Here is a 23,685-nt window from a genome sequence, read left to right on the forward strand (position 1 = left end):
AAGAGGAAATATCTGTGCCTTAAAGTACAAGGTTCGTACAAAGTTCTGGAGAACAGTTATTAACTCACATGTTTTAATGCCTAACTAGCAGATGTCGCTGATTTTTCACAGATCTATTTCAGCAGAGCCAGGAGGCCTGAGCTCATCCCTCACAAGCATAGCACAGCCAGGGATAAAGGAATCCTGAAGCAAAATTTTAGCAACATCTGAATTTTGCATGAGAGAAACTCATTTCAGCAACTAGAATGTCTTATACATGCAAGTCCATGCAAAATAATTATTTCAGAATTGCTTACAACAAGATTTTAATTTTTATTATCTAGAATTCAGATCTTTGCAACTGATGGAGAACTAGAATTCTAAAGCAATAGACAGAACACTGACTCACAGATGTCACTCTACCCCTCAGCAACTGATCTCCTCCTCCCTTAAGCACAGCTGTTAGAAGCATCCAGCACCAAATAATGTTTTGTAGCCAATGTTTTCTGAGGGCTACCTGGCATCACATAAAATCATATAACCTCCCCACCCCTTTTATTGGTTGGATGGATTCCATAGGTCTGAATGTAGGAAAGTTACCAGAAGGAATGTGCGGTAAAGGCTGAAGAATTGAGAAAAACAAGAGTGTGAGTGTGCAAAGCTAATTAGCCGAGTTGGGGGTGGGGGAAGCACTGGACAAGGAAACTGCCAAGATAAGCCCAAAACCTGAGGCAAAGGTCATATAATTCAGGAATGTTGCCAGCAGATGAAGTGGTGGTCACAGCTTCTAAGGAAAAGGTGATGCCCTTTCACATCAACAGCAGAGTTTCCAAAAAGCCCAATTAACGTACAACCAAAACACATAGTCAACAGGCATGTTTTTCCACATCATTCAAAGACTTGGGAGAAAGAGTATTTAGGGGGGAAAAGGAAAGGTTCCTCCTGTGCAAGCACCGAGTCATTGCTGACTCCTAGAGGGACACTGGTTCACTGGCATTTTCATGGCAGACTATAGCGGGGTGGTTTGCCATTGCCTTCCCCAGTCATGACTACCTTTCCCCCAGCAAGCTGGGTATTCATTTTACTGACCTCGGAAGGATGGAAGGCTGAATCAACCTGAGCTGGCTACCTGGGACCCAGCTTCCGCTGGGATTGAACTCAGGTCGTGGGGAGAGCTTCGGTTGCAATACTGCCGCCTACCACTCTGAGCTACACGAGGCTCTTAAAAAGTATTTAAGATACCCCCAAATCAGTAGAACTCTGAGGATGACCGGAACACTAAAGAAGCAGCTGCATGCGGCACACCTCCTGCTTCTGAGTATACAATCTGGCTGGCCACCAGATTCCATTGCTCCAACATGAGCAGTGAATGCTGCTCATTCATTCTGAGTGAATGAGAAAGTGTGAATGGATTGAACTGAACTGCATTCTGTCTAAATAAAGGTGTTCTAGAAATTGCATTTGGGTTTAAAGTCTCAGTCTGTATCTCACCCCGTGATCCCAGCTATTCGTAACACTGGGACCCATACAACCAATAGTTCCCAAGGTCTAACTTGGGCTCAAACAGGAAATACAGAGACCCAGAGTCCTAGAATTGTCTAGTATCTCAGGTCTGCTCCACAAAGGCACCAAACATGTAGTCTCCGTACAAGGTGAAATGTGACAAGTCTCAGATGCGCACTGGCTCCTTCACTCTACACCGGACACACGTGATAAGCACTCGGATACCATTCACTCAATCCATCCAGCCTGTTCTTGTACTGAAGAGATTGTGTTTTATCTTGCAATCACACAACACATTCTATACACATGTAATGGGCATGCATGAGTCCATGACTTGATCCTGTGCAGAGTCTATGTGCTAGAGAATTGTCAGGATTGGTCGTTTTGAAATGGAACATTATGTGACGAGATACTGAAAAGCTTAGAACGTGTTTTATTCCTAATGAAAATGGTGCTTTTAGTGGTTATTGTTCTCTCTACATTTCAGATAATTACGTGTATTTAATAGCAATGGCCAAAAAAAGATGACTGCATGTTCTCCATCGCTACCATTTCAGAAAATAAAGGTAATTTTGAATGCAGAAAATGTCATATACTGATTTTCTTTAATCTTGGAAAAGGAGGGGGAAATCAGGGGGCAATCATACTATGACAGTCAAGAAGCTTCTCCATGGAAAGGAATCCTGTTGCTCCCTCTGCCACCCAGGGGATATTAAAATATATTATTACATTCTATGATGTTATGATACACCTGGACAGTCTCAAATGTGACATTTATAGCCTGTGCTGGAACCAAATGTTGTGGCCCAAGAGCGCCAGCAGTTTGCCCAGACTGCTCCGAAAGCCTACAACAACTCATGCCATGCAAGCATGACAGGTTGTGCCCAATGGTCATGATCACACAAAACAGCCAGTGATGCATCATGCGTTTTGCAGAACTATACCGACTGTCTCAGTAGGCAGAAATGACAGAAGCGCAGTCCCCAAGGTGGTCCACATATGCCCCTTCAGTGATATGCCTTTGTCATTAACTGCTAGCCCAAACGCACACACACCTGCTGTATTTAAGACGGAAGCTCCCCATAGCGCTTACAGCTGCTGATACACAGTCTAGCCAAGAAATCATTAAAGAGTGGCTTCAGGAATGATTTGTGACTCTGGACCTTGAAGCAATTGGGCCATTTAGATTTTCTAATAGTTTTTCCATTCTAAAAATCCAGCATGGGGAAGAGAAATATTTATCTGAGCTCACTTCACCCTTCCGTCACAATGCTTTTATAGTCCTACATTTTCAGACAATGAAAACCAACTTTTTGGAAGGGAGATGCAAGAAAACCCCAGTAAACAGCATTTCTGTATCTCTGGATTCCAGATGGTGGACGATACCGTACATTATATGCTATACTGTATATTATATGATACTCCAAGGGAAAAATACCTGAAGTTTAGAGTTGATAGCCATTTGTAGTGATATAAATCAAATCAAAAATCTGCTGTCTAGCACAGTTAAAGCCATTATGTTTAATATAGCCATATTTGTGGTGAAAGCTTCCCAACTCAGGCAAGCCTGTGAGGCTAATTTTTTGGTCTAAGGACTTTGCCTCTTATGTATGACCTATGTGTTATAAATGTTTGAGTTGTCTGACTGTAAGTTTCCTTTTTGGCTATAACCTGTAACTGGTTGCCTAATAAACTTGATTTGAATTATAGCTTGTTAGAAAGTGATCCAAATAAATACTTTTGTACCTCTCACCTCATCTTTCAGGACCAAGGCATTAACCTTCTGTACAGGCAATTTATTCAGCATTGAGGGATGCACTGCAAACATCCCAGAAGGCCACAGGTGATTTGCATGTTAGAGGCATGCCATCATATCATTTGGGTGGATATGATCGAAGGAGATGCAAAAGCAGGCAAATTAACTCTGACCTTTTTAACTTGAGTCTTTGAACTAGCTCTTAAAAATATTCAAATGGGCTAGAAATCAGGAATGAAGAACCACAAACTATGTCGAATACTTCAAATTATATGACTTCTGGATTCTGTGTTTATGGGAGAAACAGCCATCATCTCTTCCCACACAGCTACATGAGCTTAAACCATTTCTCTTTCTTCAAAACTAGCCAGAATTTATTCAATGGATTTAAAACTTTATATCCCACCCTTCATTACTGTTGCTCTCAGGTTAGTTTGCAATATTAAAATGAATCAAAGTAAACAATCCAATCCAACATATTATCATTAAAACAATAGAACACAGCTGTAAGAATAGCAAAGTAAAAACCAATTCTATGTTTTAAAGGGCCTGTGGAAATAACAAGATCTTGGCCTGGCAGTGAAAAGACTCAAGACCAGATAAGCTTGCCTGGGAAGAGCATTCCATAAGCAGTGCTCTACAACCAAGAAGGCTCTGCCCTCAGACATTACATGCCTAATGTCCAAAGAAGAATGTCTGAAGAATAACTTAGCTTAAGTTAAAGTAAGAGAAGGCAATCCTTCAGATACCGGGGTCCTGAGCTGTATAGGATTTTAAAGGTAAGCGCTGGCACTTTGAATTGTGTTTGCAAACAGACCAACAGCCAGTGAAGTTGCTTAAAAATTGGTGAGATATGTTCTCTTCAGCGAGTCCTTATCAATCTAACATCAATTGAAGTTGGAGAAGTTTTCAAAGACAGCTCCGCATATAGCACTTTGCAGTAGTCCAATATGGATGTTAATGGAACATGAATAACACTGGCCTGGTTTTCTCTGGAGGGGTTGCAGCAGCCATAACTGGTGGAAGATACTTCGTTCCACAGATGTCACTTAGATCCAGCCTTGTCTTGGATACTTAACAGCACCCCAACATTTTGATTCTAAAGGGGGAATGCAACTCTATCCAGAAGAGGTTGAATAGTACCTCCTTGATCCAAACCACCCACTAAATATGCTCCTGTCTTGTCTGGATTAAGCTTCAGTTCACTGGCCATCATCCTGTCCATTACCGATTCCAAATGCCAATTCAGAATGTGCCATGGGACATTCAATCGAGAAAGATACTATGGCTGATACTATTAAAAGGTGTCAAGAGGTCCAGAAAAATGAGCTGGGTTGTACCTTCCATCCTCCTTCTCCCAGCATAGATCATCCATGTGACTAAGGCTATTTTGATGTCAAAACCAGTTCTGAAACCAGATTGGAATGGATCCATATAATCAGTGTCCTCCAAGAATGCTTGGAGTTGCACAGCAAAGAACTGCATAAGCACCTTGCCCAGAAAGGGAATGGTTGTAACTGGACAATAGCTCAAAGAACCTTCTGGGACCAGAGTAGGTTTCTTTAGGAGTGGTCTCACAACTGCTTCCTTTAGAACAGTCAAGACCATCCCCTCTCACAGGAAGACATTAACCATCTCCTGGACCTAGTGGTAAAGCCTCTCCTGTTAGATTTTATAAATATAAGCCAAGAGGGGTAAGTGTCAAGCAAACAGGTGGTAGTTTGTTCTCCAAGCACTTCACCAAATCTTCAGGACTCCGTAACTGAAACTAATCCAGTGAAATGGGTCTAGACAGTGCTCTGGATACACCTTCTCACTGCAGAATTAAGAGATATTCAACAAATACATCTAATTCTGGGGGACTGCTCATCACCTACCAATGCTCTAAAAGGAGAGCCATTGCTACTGCTCTACTGGTTCCTGAACTATTTAAGCAGGGGCTTACGTTGTTGAAAGGTTTCACCTTTCACAAAAGGTGAATAGCTTTTGCCTTGTCCAGTCACCATATCCTTACCCAGCTGAGAACAGCATACACTTACCAAAGGTGATGTATCCAATATTGTCTCCTACTGCTGCATCTGTATCTTTTAGTTCCAAGGGGGGCTCCCTGTGGCTGAAGAGCACTTGGGGGGCTGTGTGGCTGGCACGGCGACCCTCCTTAAACTCCTGGAATAGGAGAGAGCAAGTTTTAGTATTAATCAGAAACTCAAGAGCAGGCATCCCCTGAGCCTTTTCTCCATTCTGGGCAATGTAAATTGCCAAAGACTTCTTATTTCCTCCCCTCTCCCCGCTATGTCTATAATATATGAGCTTCTATCATTTTTCATCCTGGAATCAAAACTGGTTGGCAACTTCAAGACTCCTCCCTCAAAAAACAAACACACACATGTGCTTTTAACATACCAGTGTTAAGACTGATTTGAGTGTCAAAACCCTGTTACAGTCATGGGTAATTATAGCAAAACCTCAATGTTTTTGCTAGCAATTCTATCAGGAATGCAAAGAGCTGGGGGAAGAAAAGTAGTCCATTTGAAGCAAGATGTAGAATCTAAGACTGGGCCATGAAAGAGTAGCTAACTGTTAATGCTACAAAGGGTTACTCTTGCTGTCATAAATCAGGTACTTTGCAGCAGTAATATTCATTGCCAAGATCCATCCCTTTTATCAGCACACATAATTGTTTCAAGAAATGCTTGGCTAAAGACAGGGTATTTGGAACAGCTTAAGTATACTGGTTAAAAAATGAATTCTGATCATAGCTAACTTCAATGAAATATCATGGGTGTACATGCTACCTGCAAACTGGGTTGCAGTTAAACCTCAAAAAAATCAAGACTATGGCAACCAGCTTGATTGATAACTGGCAAATAGAGGGAGAAAACGTGGAGGCAATGACAGACTTTGTCTTTCTAGGCGCAAAGATTACTGCAGATGCTGACTGCAGCCAGGAAATCAGAAGACGTTTACTTCTTGGGAGGACAGCAATGACAAATCTGGATAAAATAGTTAAGAGCAGAGACATCATGCTGACAACAAAGGTCCGCATCGTTAAAGCAATGGTATTCCCCATAGTAACCTATGGCAGCGAGAGCTGGACCATAAGGAAGGCTGAACGAAGGAAGATAGATGCTTTTGAACTGTGGTGCTGGAGGAAAATTCTGAGAGTGCCTTGGACTGCAAGAAGATCAAACCAGTCCATACTCCAGGAAATAAAGCCAGACTGCTCACTTGAGGGAAGGATATTAAAGGCAAAACTGAAGTACTTTGGCCACATAATGAGAAGACAGGATACCCTGGAGAAGATGCTGATGCTAGGGAAAGTGGAAGGCAAAAGAAAGAGGGGCCGACCAAGGGCAAGATGGATGGATGATATTCTGGAGGTGACAGACTTGACCTTGAGGGAGCTGGGGGTGGTGATGGCCGACAGGAAGCTCTGGCGTGGGCTGGTCCATGAAGTCACGAAGAGTCGGAAGCGACAAACCAAATAAACAACATGCTACCTTGGCTGGGATCAATAAATTGAGTGTTAAGATCTGGAGTTAAGGACCACACATTTTCCAGCGGTCCCAATGCTCTGGAAATATCTCCCAGATCTTGGTGCACAAGAACCTGGGTTTATTAAGTTCCTTAGAAATGTGACTGATACTTCAGTAGCATCTAGTCTAAACAGAGTGCGCAATGTATAGGTGGATTAAAATTTAAGAGCACAGAGTGAACATTGTTATGTTTCTGTAGAAAAAAACATGCCATATCTGTACCACAGAATTTCAATTCCAGTGTAAGGACATTCCCAACATTTGCTGAATTGAACCCGCGCAACTAAGAATGATCTTTGTCCTAGAGTTTAGAAACAAGGTGGACATGTAGTTGAAATCAAAGTGGAATCAAGCTTCTGGAAGCAAGGGCCAATGCAACTTACTTCTAAGTAAATGTATTTACTCAGTAAATGTATTTTTAGCTTCTGTAAACTGCCCAGAGTGCTTCGGCTATGGGGCAGTATAGAAATGTAATAATAATATTTAAGACTGTTTCTGAATTCTTCACCGTCCTCAACGTTACCTCTCAATTTAACTTAGGAGAATACACAGTCAGGTGTTGATCAGGTAGTCAATATCAGTTTGTTACAAGATGAACAGTTTTGTGGACCTAATGTTAAATATGCCACATCAGAGGAGGAGATGCAAGCTAACACAATTCGATGAAAACTCCAGTGACTTGGAGGAAGCAATCTTTAGTATGTACTTCAAAGAGCAGAGTACATGCAGGTCAAGTATTATCAATGTTTAGCTACTGGTTTGCATTTCTTGCATAAATTATTGTGACATTCTATTTGTAGGTCACCTTGCATTCACCCTAATACCACCCCACTTAGTTTTAAATGTTGTCTTCAGTCCAATTTTCTCTACCCATTATTCAGATTGTGTTATTCCTCTCTCTGAGTTCCTGTCCTTTCACTATGCTCCCTCCTATTCCCTTTACTGACACTAAACTTTTAGTCAGAATTTCTAGGAAAAGAGATGCTGAGGCTCAAGTCTGCCTGGCACTACCACACTCTGATCTCAAAGCCCTTCTTCCAATTCCCAGTTTGTATGGTATGTGTAGTTAGAGAAATGCACTGTGTACCTGCCCAAGGGCTCTTTCTTCTATTTTTACTTCCTATTTTCTAGCATTGAACCCAAGGGCATTGAAAAACAAGCACTGGGACGGAACCCTAGATTCTACAAGATTAAACATGGTTTTTACTTAATCCTAGGGTTACACCATCTTTGTCTCTTGCCTAGGCTTCTTTTCCCTTACTGCTCCTGAACACCTTCCTATGATATTAGGCTGTCTTTTAACTGTATTCAAGTGACGCTTCAAGACCCACTTCTCTACCCTGCCTTTCCCCGATTGACCCTCCTTTCTCCTATGCCCTTCCTATTTTTCCCCTTATGTGCATAGTCTTTAGCAGACTGTAAGTCTGCAAGTAGGACCATCTTACCTTTTAATCACTATATAGTGCACAGAACATTTATGCTGATTTATAAATATAAAGTTGATGCTGGGAGTAGATTAGGAGGCACAATGTCACAGCTGGTAACATGATTCTGACAGTGTAGTTCCATACCCTCATCCTACAGTCATTTAGACAGCAAACCTGCAGGAAGAGTTCTTTGTACAACACCTGGTAACTGTAGGTGTCTAATATAATATTCTTAACAGAAGCAACTGCACCAGCACCATCAATTTTGGGGGAAGAACTTCACTTCAAAAGCAATAACACAATGGAACTCCTGGGATAAATACAACAGTCATATTCTACTAGAACTGTACAGAATGTGAACTGCCATACCTGCATGAACACCTTTCCAATCACTACGTCATCATCATCCTTAAATACCGTGCTGAAAACAACCGTGACACGGTCCTTCTTTGATTCAACATACCTAGAAAGGAGGGAAAAAGCAGACTGCCTAGGATATCCAAATCTTCAATGTGGGGAACCCATAGGAATATAGGATTTAAAAAACAAGGGTGATTCACTAATCATCTATCAGTCTTGATTCAGCTCAGAAGAGCTATTTTACAGAGCTTATTTAGAGATCAACCACAATAGCACAATGCCTCTATTCTCTTTGCGACCCCCCCACCCCCAAAGCAGGGGCAAACTCAGTCAAAGTTTATTGCAAGGCATCAGCTCCATCGGCCTGTTGTGGCTAAGACTGATGACCTCCTACTGTCCAAAGCAGACGCATGCAACATCTTTCCTTACACTAAATGGGGCTGTGCGTGTGAAATGGCATTCACGTGGAGCTGCTTCCTGCAGCAGGGATTACTGCCTGCAGAAACTTATGTACATCACTCCACTTGCCAATGGTGACCATCCCTAGTCCCCTACTGCCAGCACATAGTGCTGGCCCAAGACAGTTTGCCACCTGAAATGGAGGTAAAATGGTGCCCCCCTCCCACTAGGGCTGGTACCTAAGATGTCTTGCTGCACTATTCAGACAATTCCTTCCTTCACATATCCTCCCATCCATACAGTGCCGCCTTCACTTCCTCCCACTGCATGGCATAGTCAGCCCTTTCAGCAAAGAATCCCTTCTCCATAGTTCTCTGTGAACTGCAGAAAATGTAAGGGAAAAGAGGTTTTTCCCCTCTGGCTTCAATTTGGGCTTTTGAAGAAGACGGCAATTTTACACTTCTGTCTCTGGCAAAAACAAAGTGGAAAAGCTAGAGAAAGCACCCCTCCCTTCCCCAGAGCTTTCTGAACATGCCCTCTTCAAGAACCACTTCTCTATTCTAGAGGAGTTGGTGGTAAGCACGAATAGCAGCTGGCTATTAAGCCAAGACAAAGTTTGTGGACATCTGTGTGCAAATGGCTCTGAAGGTCTGCTCTGCAGCACAAGCCTCAGCCAAATCTTGCAGTAGCATGGGGATTCCCTGAATCTGTGGGTCAAGCTGCTGTGCATGAATAGCTTGACACATGGACAGACCCACCCCATAAGATGCAATTTAAAGCTGCCTCCATGCACTAACAATCTTGTGTACACTATCACATATCTTTCTGTTCTCCACCATGAAAACATAAAATGGATGACAGCTCAATTCAGTGATACCATTCACCTCCATGGATGACTACCTATCCTTATGAGTAACCCCACTGATGAATATGGGACACCTGGATACCATGGACCTGCACAATGTATTTGCAAAATAGAGCCTTCAAACACAACCAAGTGTTAACATCTATGGACAAGTGGGTCAAATTTTGCTACTAAGCAGTCTATCTAAATGTGTTTCTGGATTATAGACAGCCATACCCTGCTGAACATGAAACACTTCGGACATCTCTTCAATCTCAGGGTTTGGGGAACAGATTTCAAGATATGGGAGATGAAAAGTGTAGTTGTTTCTTACATAGTCTCATCATCCCGGTAATGGATGACTGCTCTCTTCTCCCCATCCTTTCCTTCCTCCTGGAACTTGAAATATTTCTCGAAGACTGAGGCAAAGCAGTTGCGTTTTAGCATACCAGCTTGGTGTACAATGGAGTCTTTGGCGGCAGGAAGGTTCTCCAAATCGTATAGCAAAGTGACATTGTAACCTAGAACAGGTAAATAATATAGTACTCACAGCATTCCCCTCCCTCTGATCAGATCACTTTTTGGAGAAAACAGTACATTATTGATCACTTATTCACAAGTTATTTCTTCCCAACTCTCCAATGGCAAGACATTTAAATCAGGTGTTTTAATATAGTAAACATGCCTTTCTCCCTCACATGAGACAACCATTCTTGTTCCTTTCCTCAACTCTGAAACAGTTCCTACCCCTGTATTTTGTAACAAATGAGTGGGAAGCAGTACTGTCACAGGTAACCATGGTTTTCCAGAGCTTCTGAGTGCCTGTCAGTCTCTTTACACAGAACAAAGAATCCCTAACTAGAGGAGCGGGGGCTTGCTTGGGGGCGGACCCAAAATCATAGCTTGTGCTGCTGAGAAATACAGCTCTGATGTTCTCAGCTCTTCATGCAGAACATGGGGGGTGGGGGCTTTTTTTTTAAAATAGCCCTGTGACAAGGAGATCCCAACTGCGAGCTGGCTTGAAAACGTGGAGTGTAATTTCTCTTTTTGAAAAGCTGAAAATAATTATATTGTAACTGCAAATTGAACAAGTATCAAGGCACAAATTATGCCAAGGCTTACCAGGCTCTGGAGTTACCAAGTAGTTTCCATACACTCTCTTCAACAACTGGAAAAGAGACAGGTGAAAGTGTTGTGAGCTTTGATATTGATATGTATTCCTAACTGGTCTCTTGAGCACTTTCCTGCCTTTCACATCTGCATTCTTTTAAAAGCACTAACCCTTACACTAGTCACTTCTGCTGTGTGCTCAGTTGACAGTAAAATAGCAGCCCTATTCAGGCTTCTATACTTGCTGTTACCTCCCCTGCCAGACCCATGCCATATGCTGCTGAAATGAAGAAAATTTGGGGTAGCTAGGTGTGGACTTTTGTGTGAAAGGACTGTGAGCTCTGTTCAGTTCTGGTACTTGAAACTGACTCAGAATTCTTACATCCTAAGTGTATGCCTTCTGCACCAGGTTCGAGTTGATGAATCTCAGGGTTATAGTAAAAAAAAAAAAAAAAAGCTAGATCCTGCATGCCTAAGATCTGCCTACCCTGCCCTACACTCTTGGTGTTCTGGACAGACCTTCCTTCCTTTACCCTACAGTAGAATTGCTCTTTTCTCAATTTCTGGTTGCATTCTGCTAGGCCAGGAGGACTGGGTCAAGTGTTCAGTACATTCACCACATCAATTCCACCAAATGTTCCCAAGCCAGCCAGACTGAGACAATACACTGGTATTCTAAATAGTCACACAGCTAAGTATCAGCAGTGGGAAGAGGGGGAAAAAGGAAGGAAAGTTGCTCTGTGAAGACAGATGAGGTAGCAACAGTGGCAATATTATGAACTACACTCTGGGACGGGGTGTTTTCAGGCACTAGCTGCTCTATGCTCCTTTGGTGTACTGTAACATTTGTTTAATGTGGCTCTGGTTTCTCTCTAACTTTCTGAGAAGGCAAAATAAAAGATTCAGGGCAGAATACAACAGGGTGCTTACGCCTCCACTGATTCTCTTGTGCTTTGTTGATTCTGTTGTGCAAGCAGTGGGTCCCACCGATTCCGTTGCATGAGCGGGACCTGCTTGCACAACAGCGATTTAGTGCTTCCCAATGGAAGCCCTGCAACGAGTGGAAACGCCTGTTTCTCGATTGGGGCTAGTTGGCAGATATCCCTTATGCAAGCTCCACCGACCTACCCTGTTCCAGAAACAAGCATTGTCACTCGTTTCCAGTTGCCCTAAAAGTTCTAAATCTTCCTTCAACAAGTGGTGGGTCCCACTTGCAGACTGGAATTAGTGGGGCATAAGGGAATTGGTGGAGGTGTAAGCGCCCTGTTGGATTCCACCCAGAGTGACTTTAAACTAGAGATTAAAAATGCATTTTTGCCGATAACACCCTGACAGTCATTTTGTTTATAGAGAAACAGCTTTGAACAAAGTGACTGAACAGAGAAAAATTTCCTTTCTCCATCCACTGGTTTTCTGCTCCAAATCATTTAGATTGCAAGACTAAATATGCATCTGGATCCAACACCCCACTTTAGGTGAGTGGGATGAGGTTTGGAATAAATAAATAAGCAGGGAAAGAGTTAATGCCCTCCCCGACACAACACACTTTCTACTCAGAAGCAAATCCTCCCGAAAATGTTTTTCCATGAGCAATGCACCCATCACGGTTTAAAAACATGTGCGATGTCTAAGTTGTCCCTTAGTTCTGAGGTTTTCATGGGCTTGTAATGCCATAGTTCTTCTCAGATGCCTCTACCAGTGACTCAAGCAATTTTATGAACTATTTTCTACATATGCCCCATACCAATTGCAGCATCTGCTCTTCCTAAGCAATGCAGCATGAATCCTGTTTAGTTGTGCAACATCTGAAAACCATTTCAGGAACTGAGTCACACTTTCTGCTGAGAGATTCAACCACAAGGCACAGAAGAGCGGCTCTTTCTACCATAAATGGCTCTATGCAAGAAATCTGCTGTTCAACGTGAACCAAACTTGCCACTTCACACTTCAGCTGCAGAAGCAGACAGTGAGCCCTTGCAGCCTGCGATAGACTCAAGCAGACCTGGAAGAAGAGAGGCTCTGTTTTGGAAGTGTTCTTAGAGCAAAATCACACTTACTGCTTCCACAGTGATCCTCCCTGACAAGCTCTCCAGGTTTCAATGGGGGAGCACAAGCCCTTAACAGTGGTGTCCTAGTTAACAATACAGGAGAAGCTCAGGCCAGGGAGCTTGTGCCATCAGCTCCTGAAGAATCCTTCAATCAGTCTGAGGGAACTATATCCTGTTTCTGTTTTGGGGTAATATTTTTGTTTCAGTATTTAAAAACTGTAAACGACCTTAGGTGCCTTGGCGGAAAGGCGGTATATAGATGTTTTAAACAAACAGTATAAGGACTTGAATTAGCTATCTTGGTCTAATTTTTACCTGATAGGACTAGAGCTTCATTGATTAAAACTAAGTAATATGGGATGCAGAATTTTGTTTGTTCAGAACTGTGTTGGCTCTACTGTCTCTAGGAATATGGCATTATAACACCCATGGCAGTTTACAATCCAGCCCTACTACCAAATCCAAGTAAAACATCATTATTATAACACAATGAAGCCCGCAAACAACACCAACCAGTGTTGAACTGACACTTCAGTGTCCTCCACCTTTTCAATACTTCCCTGAGTCTCCAGCTAGTCCAGAAATGGGAGCTATTGACTCCTCCCCTTTTTGCAGTTCCTTTCCGGAGCGGTTACTGAGCTTCAGCGGACGTGCACAGATCTCCCTGACAGCTTAAAAACACACCCTGAGAAGACAACTGCATGGGACAGAGTGAATGGGGAGCCATGGGGGGTGCGGGGAAGGGTGTAAGTACTGTTGGTGCCCCACTTGCTCTGTCCTGTTCAACCACCCTCTTTTTTTCTTTCTTTTTTTTTTTTTTAACTGTGGGGAGTATTTGTGCAAATGTAAAGGCTGGGAAGTAAAAGGAGGGGAAATTTGCACACCTGCAGTAACTGCTCTAAAAAGAAGCCATGGAAGGGGGCGGGAGAGTTAATAACTCCCATTTCTGGGCTAGCTGGAGGCTCAGGGAAGTGCTGAAAATGTGGAGGACACTAAGTAGATTAAGTTGAACACTTAAAAGTTCGAGGATTACATTGCCAAGGGGGATATATTGCCCCACTCTTTTGGGGAACTTAATCCATTCACACACACACACACCCCATTTTCGGTGCTTCTGAATTGCACTACTGAGTCCCCCCTTTCTTACTATTATTTCTCCCCGTCTTTCACAACCGTGTGCAAGTTAGCCTATATGCAGCCTCATCTTGTCAATTTCCTTGTATGTTACCTACTCCACTTTGGTGTTCCCTTTGACAGCTAAAACATACAAGGATATTGACCAGGCGAGGTTACACATATTGGACAGCTGAATTTGTGCTATTACAAAAGACTGACAAAATAATAATAAAAATTACAATCCAATCTGCACGATTTTGAGGCACTAAATCTTTTTTCTAAAAAAGGTGGTGAAAGTAGTAAGGTGAAGCAAGCGGAGCAGGGACAAGGAGACGAGACAAGTAGTGCTGCACAGGAGACCAGGATATTTGCAGGGAGCAGGCTGGAGGACTGAGGGGGGAACAAGGCATGCCAAGCCATTATGTGCCCGATTATCTGTTGGGAGTAACGTGGGTTGGCAAGCGAACAACCAACCCACAATGGCTTATCCTGCAAGGTGGCTTAGAGTTACGTGCGAAATGGGCCTATGCCTCCCAGTTTGGAGAGAGTTCCTCAACTGCATGCAATTGCAAAGCATGTGCTGCCCCATGTATCCATTGTTTTCACAATAGGAGGAAGTGAGAGAATTTAAGCTCTCAACACATCAGGAAGAGAAGAATTATAGGTAATTAAGTGTTTCCAGAGTTCCTGGGTAAAAGCAATTTAGGGCTATGTAGGTCAAAGCCAGCTTCTTGAATTGTGCCTGTAACTTCTGTGCTCGGAGATGGTGTGTAGCACGTCAGCTAGCAATCCCCACTTTTATTAACTTCAGTTAAAGAAGATCAAGTGCTGAATTATGCCCCAAATCATGTTCTATGCAGCTGACTACCTGGCTTAGCCCAGTCTATCACCCTGCTAGTCTGGATGCATCAGTTTACATTGTTAAAGCATTTGGCTCTCCTTGAAATTATTATTACAAGCATGGGGAGGAAGCAACGAAGTTCATGAGAGTCCTTCCTTGAGACTAAAACAAGGTAATGAACAGGATGTAGTTTAGCAGACAAGGTAGACTGATGACTAGTTTATAAGATATAGTCATGAAGAGATATAATCAGGGCAGATAGAGAGGTCCTCATTAGAATAACCAGTTAAAGACTAGAGAATATATCCATTCTTACCTCATCGGCACCATGTTCCTGGAGCTCTTTGTAGAATTTCAAAGCAATACTGACCATAACCTTTGTTTTATCAGCATTAGGATTGGAAATATGGTAAAGGACTCCATCGAAGTCTATGAAGGAAGCATTTGAGAGATGAGGAGCACTGGCATATTTTCAATCTAGCTTTTAAAAAGTTTCTATAATAGAGTACACACTATATAAAGGTTCTTTGGCTTTTGAGATACTACTACAGAGCCTGTAAACTAACAGTAAACAAGACTATTACATGCAGCTATGTGACAAGACAGAAGCAATCAAGTTACAATTGTATCATGACAGGGATGAATGAGTCTGAAAACTTTGGTTTCTCTCCATTTCTTATTTTTCCAATCTCAACTTTGTTTTGTCCTGTTTCTGCATCAGTTTGCAATTTTTTAAGAAGCCCGCATGACAATTTGTATGCATTTTTGTGTGGATTTCTTCTAATATATGTATTTTTGTACACAATTTTGCCAAATACATGTAGTTTTGCAAGCAATTTACCCTAGCATAGTGCATTTTTAGGTATTATTTTCACTAACATGCACTGGGTGTGCATTGCTCCCCAATATATGAATTTATGTACACTTTTTTGATCAGAGACTGGCTTAGCAGTTTTGGTTCATGAATTGGTTCAGGAAGTGCAAATTAGATAGGTTCACATTAAAATGAGAACCAAACAAATTTCTTCCCCATCTCTCTATTGTCAGATGACACCTGGGCCTACAGATTTCTATTAGAACCAAGCTGCAGTAGAGGAGCTCTAGAATATGTGTGAAGGATAAAATGTCAAAACCATAGGAAGTACTATCAGGTTCTTAGCCAAGTTAACAGCAAATTTTCACAATGGCATGTTTCTGTGAGTCACTTCACTGAGGCAGCAATGTATAACATTCAGTGCTAAGACTTAAGCACACATGTGATGCCAAAATTAGCATCCACACTCAGGTAGGTAAAACAGTCATGAGTGATCCTTGCCTTAGCACTGCAATAAGCTGAGTGATAATGACCTTCTTACCAAGGCCACCAAGTGAGGCCAAGACTGAATAGGAATCAGAAACCAAGGCCTACAGACCTCAGACACTCTTTTCGCTTGATTACCTGACAAATTGTGAAATATGAACAGGGTTATATTAATGGCTTACAGACCTTATCCTTAAAAGCATGCTCCTTAGCAGAACGAACTAGAATGAGAAGGCTGTGAAAGCATCTAACTGGGTGCCATCACTAATATATCATCTCCAGAAAGATGGCACTGGACATCTCAACATTAAATATTAAAATCCCAGAAAAAGGGCTTCGTTTATGCAATTAATATGACTGCACAGTCAAGGTCAACAGAAAGGACACAGTGTTCACTGATGAGGACAACCCACACAAAATGCAAGGATTTGTAGTTTATTTTACTCCCAGTTCTTTATCCCAAACAGTTTAGAACAGTGGAACTTACCTGCAAATGTTACTTCTACAGCATCTGGCTTGTTTCTGGAAAAAAACAAAACAAAACCAAAAACACCAAAAGTTACAATAAGATGAAGCCCTTGCAAAGGTTTACATGAGCTAGGGTACACTTAGTCACAAAAGGCCAAATGGCAGTTTTTGATCTATATGCTTTCTAGCACATCCACAGAGGCACTGGCAGAACCACTGGCATCACTGATGCAGGTAAGTATTCCTCTCATCACTGCCTCACATTCCTGAGTAATTGGTCATCAGCATGTAAATATAGTTTATCACGTCTCTGGCTGGGTTCGGGTTGGAATAAGTTCCAAGCAAAATAGCTGGATTTTCGTTTATGCAAAGTATGACCAACCTTGAGGTGGAGGAAACCTCTTCCATACTTTGACTCTTTCTTCGTGCCTGCCCCCCACAGTGGAGGGACTGCTGAAGTTACTTTTTGTTCAAACTGAGTAAAGCTCTGCCTACTGCTTGTTCAGAACCACGAACTGGAAAGAATATCTCCATGCAGCAAAAAGCAAATGTAGTTTCTGAACTACATCCTTTGTTTCAGTATTGTGGCATGCACAGGTAAACGGGACACAGAATTTTAAACAAGATTCCTTGTTCTTGCTGGGTTTTATTAAGTGAAAAATAGCTGCTAAATGTCTTAAACTATGTCTGTGTATGACACTAAATGAGTAAACTGTCAATACCAAAGGCATTTCTTCTTGCACCTGTCTTCAGTTTTGAAAATCTCTTAATTCATGCCAGTGATTCAGTTTTGAAAATCTCTTAATTCATGCCAGTGATAGAACAACGTCAAGTCTCAGTGCTTTGGAGTAGTTTAAGATACTCTAAAAAGCTCTACACAGTAAGACTGAAAGATCAAAGGCACAAAAGAAAACTAAACAGAATATCACTTCTTACATCTGAAATTATTTCCAGTTGCCTGCAGACCACTCTTTTTCATCTCTGCCTACCAGCTGGAGCTTGAGAGACTATAGTCTTACTGCTTCAGGAATTAGCCCCCATTTTAACCTATCCTGTGTAGGGAGCAATTCCCACATGCTTTCAAATTAGTATCTGTTCACTGGTTATCAACACAGACCAGAAAATGAATTCCATATGTAATCACAAGTCCATCACCACACAGCTAATTCTGACTGGCAGTCTGGGATTGGGATATTAAAGGCATTTTACTTGCTGCCTTCTGCTCCATGTGAGGGAGAGGCAAGCTCCCCACCCACACACTTTATTAATTCTATCAGAAAAAAAGCAACCTTTCTTTTTTGAGTGCTCATAGTCAGTTCTAACACAAAGGTTATATGAACATAAAATGCACCAATGCAGACAATTAAGGCAGCAAAACTGGTCGCCTCCAAGCACTCTAGAACTTTTCTGAAACCAGGAAAAGTCAGATTTTGTGATAACTGGGAAAACAGAAGGCAAATTAGTGTACCTATACATAATATAGTCTTAAGGCATTTAGGGAAGAACAGAAAAGAGGCAAACAGGACAACTAATGGGAAATTAGGTTGATAAGAACGGAGATAAGGGGAGGAGTTGTGGAAAGTACAAAGGCCCTCTCCCAAACAATGGAAGATCCATTGAAATCTTCTTGATTGAATGACATCAGCACTCACTGACAATACACTTTTAAACTTTTCAGCTGGCAAGCTGTAAGCAAGCCAACCACCATTCCTCCTCCCTCATCCCCAAAATGTACTTCATACATACTAACTATTTGATCTGCAAGAGGTGGGACAGAAGAGGAGTTCATAAAAGGAGGTGAAGATTCTCCCTCTCTCACTCACACAATCATCTGGCTCCTGTTTCCAAGCTGCTTCCAGTTACAAGGGATGAAGACAGAGGGGCAAGGAAGAGAACTCTCTTGTTTACATTTCCTTCGGTCTACATCTCTCCCCTTGTCTCAGGCAATTTCTCAGGTAATGAATATAGGAGGAAACATATTCACAAGAAAATGAATTTTCTTCCTTGTATGTCCTTCTGATTTTGCCAAGGCTTTTCAAATAGTTTACTGTAGAAGAAAGGGGAGAAGGGAGACTGCCAGCTGGAGGGTCAGATTCAGTCTGATGGCCAACAGCTACTGACTGTTAGCTAGGGCACCTCTTTGCTCCACTACGCAGAGTAGCAGTTGATGTGTCAAAACCAAACTGGTGTCCAGTACAAATTGGCTAAACAGACTCACAGAATTTTTAACTAACATGTCAGGTCCTTCTCAAACATTCTTCCTACAACATGCCTCATTTTCAGTGAGGTTCTTTATGATGTTTTCCATTTATTTTGCCAGACTTTGAAATGCTAGTCAAAGCCATTTTGGCACTTCCTCTGTATGGGATTTTCTGCCAGCCTATGCATCTTGAAGTATACAACATACAGAGGGGTCCTATGACATATGCACATTGCATTCTCTAGTGCATGCCTGCAATATTCAGTTTGCACATGCACAGCCTCTACCTGAAAGAGTTTCAATTGCTGATCACATCTGCGTATACTTCTTTCCTATGAAAGAGCCCACTTTTGCTAGGAGCAGGATGAGCTATATAGCATATGAGATTTCATTTTGAAACTCATCTATGCAGCAATAATGGCTAAATCCGGAAGACCAGATTCTGTGCCTAAAAACCAGTTCAACGCTTGTGTGGTGCAATTGTAGAATAGACACAGTTTTGAGTATCTCCTTGTATATTCAAAATCTTGGATATTTGGTTGCATCTTTAATGAGCTGTTGTCCATTTGAGAGCTTCATAAAGCCAATAAATGAATTATTTCTTAGGGCAGCAAACTATGAATTCTTTTCTACACAGACATCTCAACTCATCTTCTGTATTTATCAGCTGTTAGCAGATCAAGGAAGGAAATTATAATCATTCTCATTTTTCCATTCAAAGGGGCAAAATTTATCACCAAGCTGGTAATCCTAGGACAGTTTATTATTTACTGCCCCATGTATTTTTGGCTGCTTTTCTCCCCTAAGGCCACTGGGTATAGACTTGAACTTCCTCAATGTATTTGGAAAGGAATAGGCTAAAACTGCTTAGTTCTTGCTATCCACACTGCACAATATAGAAGGCTAGAAGAAAACTTAATGGACAAAGTGTAGCGATCTTGATGCTCCTAATGGACAATTGAGTATGCCTGAGGTTTCAAAATGATCCATAAATGCATACACAACTGCCAAAGACCTGATGACCTAGGCTGAAAAGCCATGAATTGGCTTACACATCATGGTGGCTGTTATACAAACTGTACAACAGAGAATTCTGGACCACTTATATAAATAGCGCCTCACATCCCTAAGGCAAGGGACTTATAACTTTAGACAATCATATGATGCTGTTCATCAGCAAGTATCATCAGCACCACACATACACAACTGTTTAATTTTGGTATAAGATCAACTTTACTTCACTGATTATATGCTAGGTCCATTTGCTACTCCTGATGGCTCCCTTCTCAATCAAACTACCTAACAGGGCTGCACATATGCTCAAATATGCAAATAAAGCTTTGCTTTCTTCTACACTGATTAATAAGGGTTTCTTTTTATCCTCTTTCTTTATGAACTTCCTACAGTGCAAGCCACCTGAAACATGAGGACACAGGAAGCTTTTCTTTTCACTGCATTCTGCCCCAAGGGGCAAACAAAAAAGGCTCACAAACCAAAAATACCACCCAGCAGTCAGCTCCCTTCCTGTTACTGACTCTAAATGCCAGACAGACCTGTTTTTGACAAGCTCATCTGAACTTGGAAACTAAAAACGGCAGCAGTTCCAGCCAAAGGCAGCTGTCTGTTTTCCCCATTAACATTAATGGGCATTGAGTCCAGGCCATTCAAATCCTCTCTGAATCTGATTCCAAGGACATCTACACTAATGCTAGAGATGAGAATGGGTTTTGGCCAGCCTCATTTCTCCCTGCAGCCCATTGTCTCCCTCCAACCAATGACAGCTGTATATCATTTTTAAATGAAGTCACTGTACTTTCTTAACTTCCAATCAGACTTTGCTCCCCAAAGCCACTGATAAGAGAGACTGATAGCTAGCATGGATCTAAGCCAGCACATGCTTAAAACCAACATCAAATCCCCATCTGACAGCATTTCCTCAGTTTTCACTCAGACACAAGCCAAATGCCTCAGACTAACAGTAAATTAGTACAATGAGAAAAGAGATAATTATGTATATTGTGCAGAACTTGCTTCTCATCTGCTACATAGACATAAATGGGGGCCAATGCACACACAGGAGGGCATACAGGGGGAAAGGCAGCCTAATTAGGAGCTCAGTCAGTTCACAGTTAATGTCTGGCCTGAATAATAAAGGAAATTGAGGATTCCAGGCCAATCTAATCTCCCATTCCTGTAGAACAAACAAAAAGAGCCATTTAAAAGCTTACAGCTTGCACTGCACAGGGGATCAGTTCATATTCTACAGAGTCTACACTGCTTTGGGGAATTGCAAGACAGGATGTACTAATAAATATAGATTATGGTGGAATCTGGTGGTAGAGCTATGCCAAAAATACAACATCAGAACAGGAAATTACATTAAAGACAACTGTCCCGTAGTCATTCACTGCCACAAACTTTAGCAATACCTATTTTAAAAATCCCTCACATTGTGCTGAAAACACAGAGGACACTGGCTCGGAGATAAAAGGAACTGGCAGGCTTACATACTGCGATCCCACACATGACTACTTGAAAGCAGTGGGATCTCCTTTCAATTAGGCATGATTGCATTCAGAATGACAAACATGCTAGTCCTGATAAAGCTTATGCAGATCTGTGTCATACAGAGAAAGCATGAAACAGTAAGTCATCGTCATGTGGCACTAGTCCAGCTGTCCTGAGCATTGTATTTTTCAGTGGAAAGGCAGGATAAAAATTCTCTTAAATAATCTATTTGTAATCCATCTCTTCTGCTACTGTGCCACTACTTCAGCCAGTTTGCCTCTGTATACTGGTTCTAGTATCCCTATTTATTCTTAATACAGCGATTTTGATGTCTGAGACTTGATAGAAGCAGTGTATTAAAGTGAACCATGCAACAACAGGAGATCCTGTAGTTGCAGTATGAAGTTAGGATACACAATTTTAACATCAAACACCTGATTTGAAGTGGATACCAAGGGCTGCTGTACATGTTCAATATTTCAACACAGATTAAAATTGCCACCAGAAAAAAATGATATGGTAACTGAGAGCAATTGCAGAAGCTGTGCTGCATTGTGGGACTCCATGAAGAGACAGGGGAACATATAAGCTACTAATAAGTAGCTAGTCTGAGAAATCTGCATCTGGCCACTTTTGAGAGACTTTGCGGTCTAACCAATTATGTCTGTCGATAGCCAATATGTAATGACTTCTGATCAGTTGCTGTCTGATGGGCTTGGAAAATTCACTGAACCTTTTCCTGCATGATGCTTTCAGACATGCATATTTTTGTCCGAAGCTGGTTATAGCAAAGTCATCTACAATTTGGACCAGAAGTAAAACTGATTGTACCAGGCTGAATATTTGATGCTGAATATCTGAAAGCTGTCTGAGACAGCTTTACAAATTACCATAAAACACTGAAAGCCACAAATTCATACCAAGTTAAATTTCATTCTATATGCCTCTTCCTTCATAATCTGAGAAAGGGTAACAAACTTATTTTATATAAGCAGTAGAAACCAAACCCAGAACAGTTAAAGCAAGCTGTGGGGTGTGACTTAGCACAGCATAAGCTGTGTGGGCATAATGTTCGCAGATCAATACACCCACCAACACTGATAGCTGGGAATACATAGCATTCTGGGCTGTTCGAAAGGTCTTTTTTCTTTTTCTTTTTAATGAACATGTCACTTGATGTTCCAGAACACCCATGGCCAAAACCAAGTAGTGTTTTCTCTAATATGCAGTCAAAAGAAACTAGATCGAAAAGGTGATGCCAAAGCCAAACTATTCTGAGAAATATCTTGGCCTTTGTTCTATAAAATGTTACATAGACTAACATTCCAATTCAAAGTAAGTGCGGAAATAGGTTCAAATCAAGTACACATATCTCAATCTATATGCAGGGAGAAGCAAATTTCAGTGAGGTTATCCCTAGCTAAAAGGGAATTGAGTGTAAATGAATGTTATGTGCATGATTCCCTAGTCTGCTGCAACAGCGTGTGTAGACTTTTAAAAAATATTATTCCATCATAAGCTGCTAGGGGCGGAGTTGATGACCTCCCTACTCCTCTTTTCCCACCAAATAGCTGATCACAGTGATTTCAACTTTTTTTTTTAAAAAAAGGACTCTGCATGCAATCTCTTGTATCATAGCACTCACATATCCATCTGATGTTACTACCATGCTTTATCTGATATTCTCTAAAAGAGAAAGATGTTTTTGCTGCTTCATCAAATATAAAGGGAAGCAGCAACGGTGTATGACCCACTTCAAACAACAATGAATGACAGAGTTGAGAAAGGACCAAAGAGCTTCCAAATGCAAGTCCAGTATCATAACCATGAGACCCCACTACTTCCAATGGGTTTAAGCCCATCTACTATTAATACAACACAATCACCCATTTCTTTTACATTAATATTTGTCATTCTGCAACTGTAAGAAATGTCTTAATATTTCAAGGAAAGAAATATCCTTGAAGTCAATACAATATACCCTCATTTTTAAAAAAAACACACATCAGTGATCTGTTTTCAAAGGAGCAGCACTCTAGAATGCAGGACAATTGGCTGATGAGTATTAATAAATTCAGAGAGCAAAGCTCTTCCTACCCATCCATTTTATATATTATAACAGATGACTCAGCTTGAAACAAATAGTTGATCACTCATTTCAGACTCTTGTCTCAACTCTGAGCTTGTCTGGACATGGACGCCATGAGCTTAAAAAATGCAGAAGCTACAACTTCCTCTCTGTTGATATACCTAAGGTACTAATCATACTACAGTTCTAGAGAGGCCATTT

General features: G+C 41.5%; 1 protein-coding gene across 1 annotated transcript in view; it reads right to left on the reverse strand.

Annotated features, from left to right (window-relative positions):
* ARPC2 (actin related protein 2/3 complex subunit 2) overlaps positions 1-23,685 on the reverse strand; it is a 38,074-nt gene that overhangs the window by 12,203 nt on the left and 2,186 nt on the right. The window contains exons 2-7 of the mRNA XM_084806179.1: positions 16,707-16,741; positions 15,236-15,348; positions 10,927-10,972; positions 10,139-10,325; positions 8,571-8,664; positions 5,278-5,404 (exon numbers count right to left, since the gene is read on the reverse strand). Of these exons, the coding sequence (XP_084662305.1) occupies positions 5,278-5,404; positions 8,571-8,664; positions 10,139-10,325; positions 10,927-10,972; positions 15,236-15,348; positions 16,707-16,741 (602 nt within the window). The remainder of the gene's footprint in view (positions 1-5,277; positions 5,405-8,570; positions 8,665-10,138; positions 10,326-10,926; positions 10,973-15,235; positions 15,349-16,706; positions 16,742-23,685) is intronic.

The sequence above is a fragment of the Heloderma suspectum genome, chromosome 1 (genome assembly GCF_057233095.1).
Source record: "Heloderma suspectum isolate Gila_16-S chromosome 1, 16-S_ref, whole genome shotgun sequence".
Classification (NCBI taxonomy): Eukaryota; Metazoa; Chordata; class Lepidosauria; order Squamata; family Helodermatidae; genus Heloderma; species Heloderma suspectum.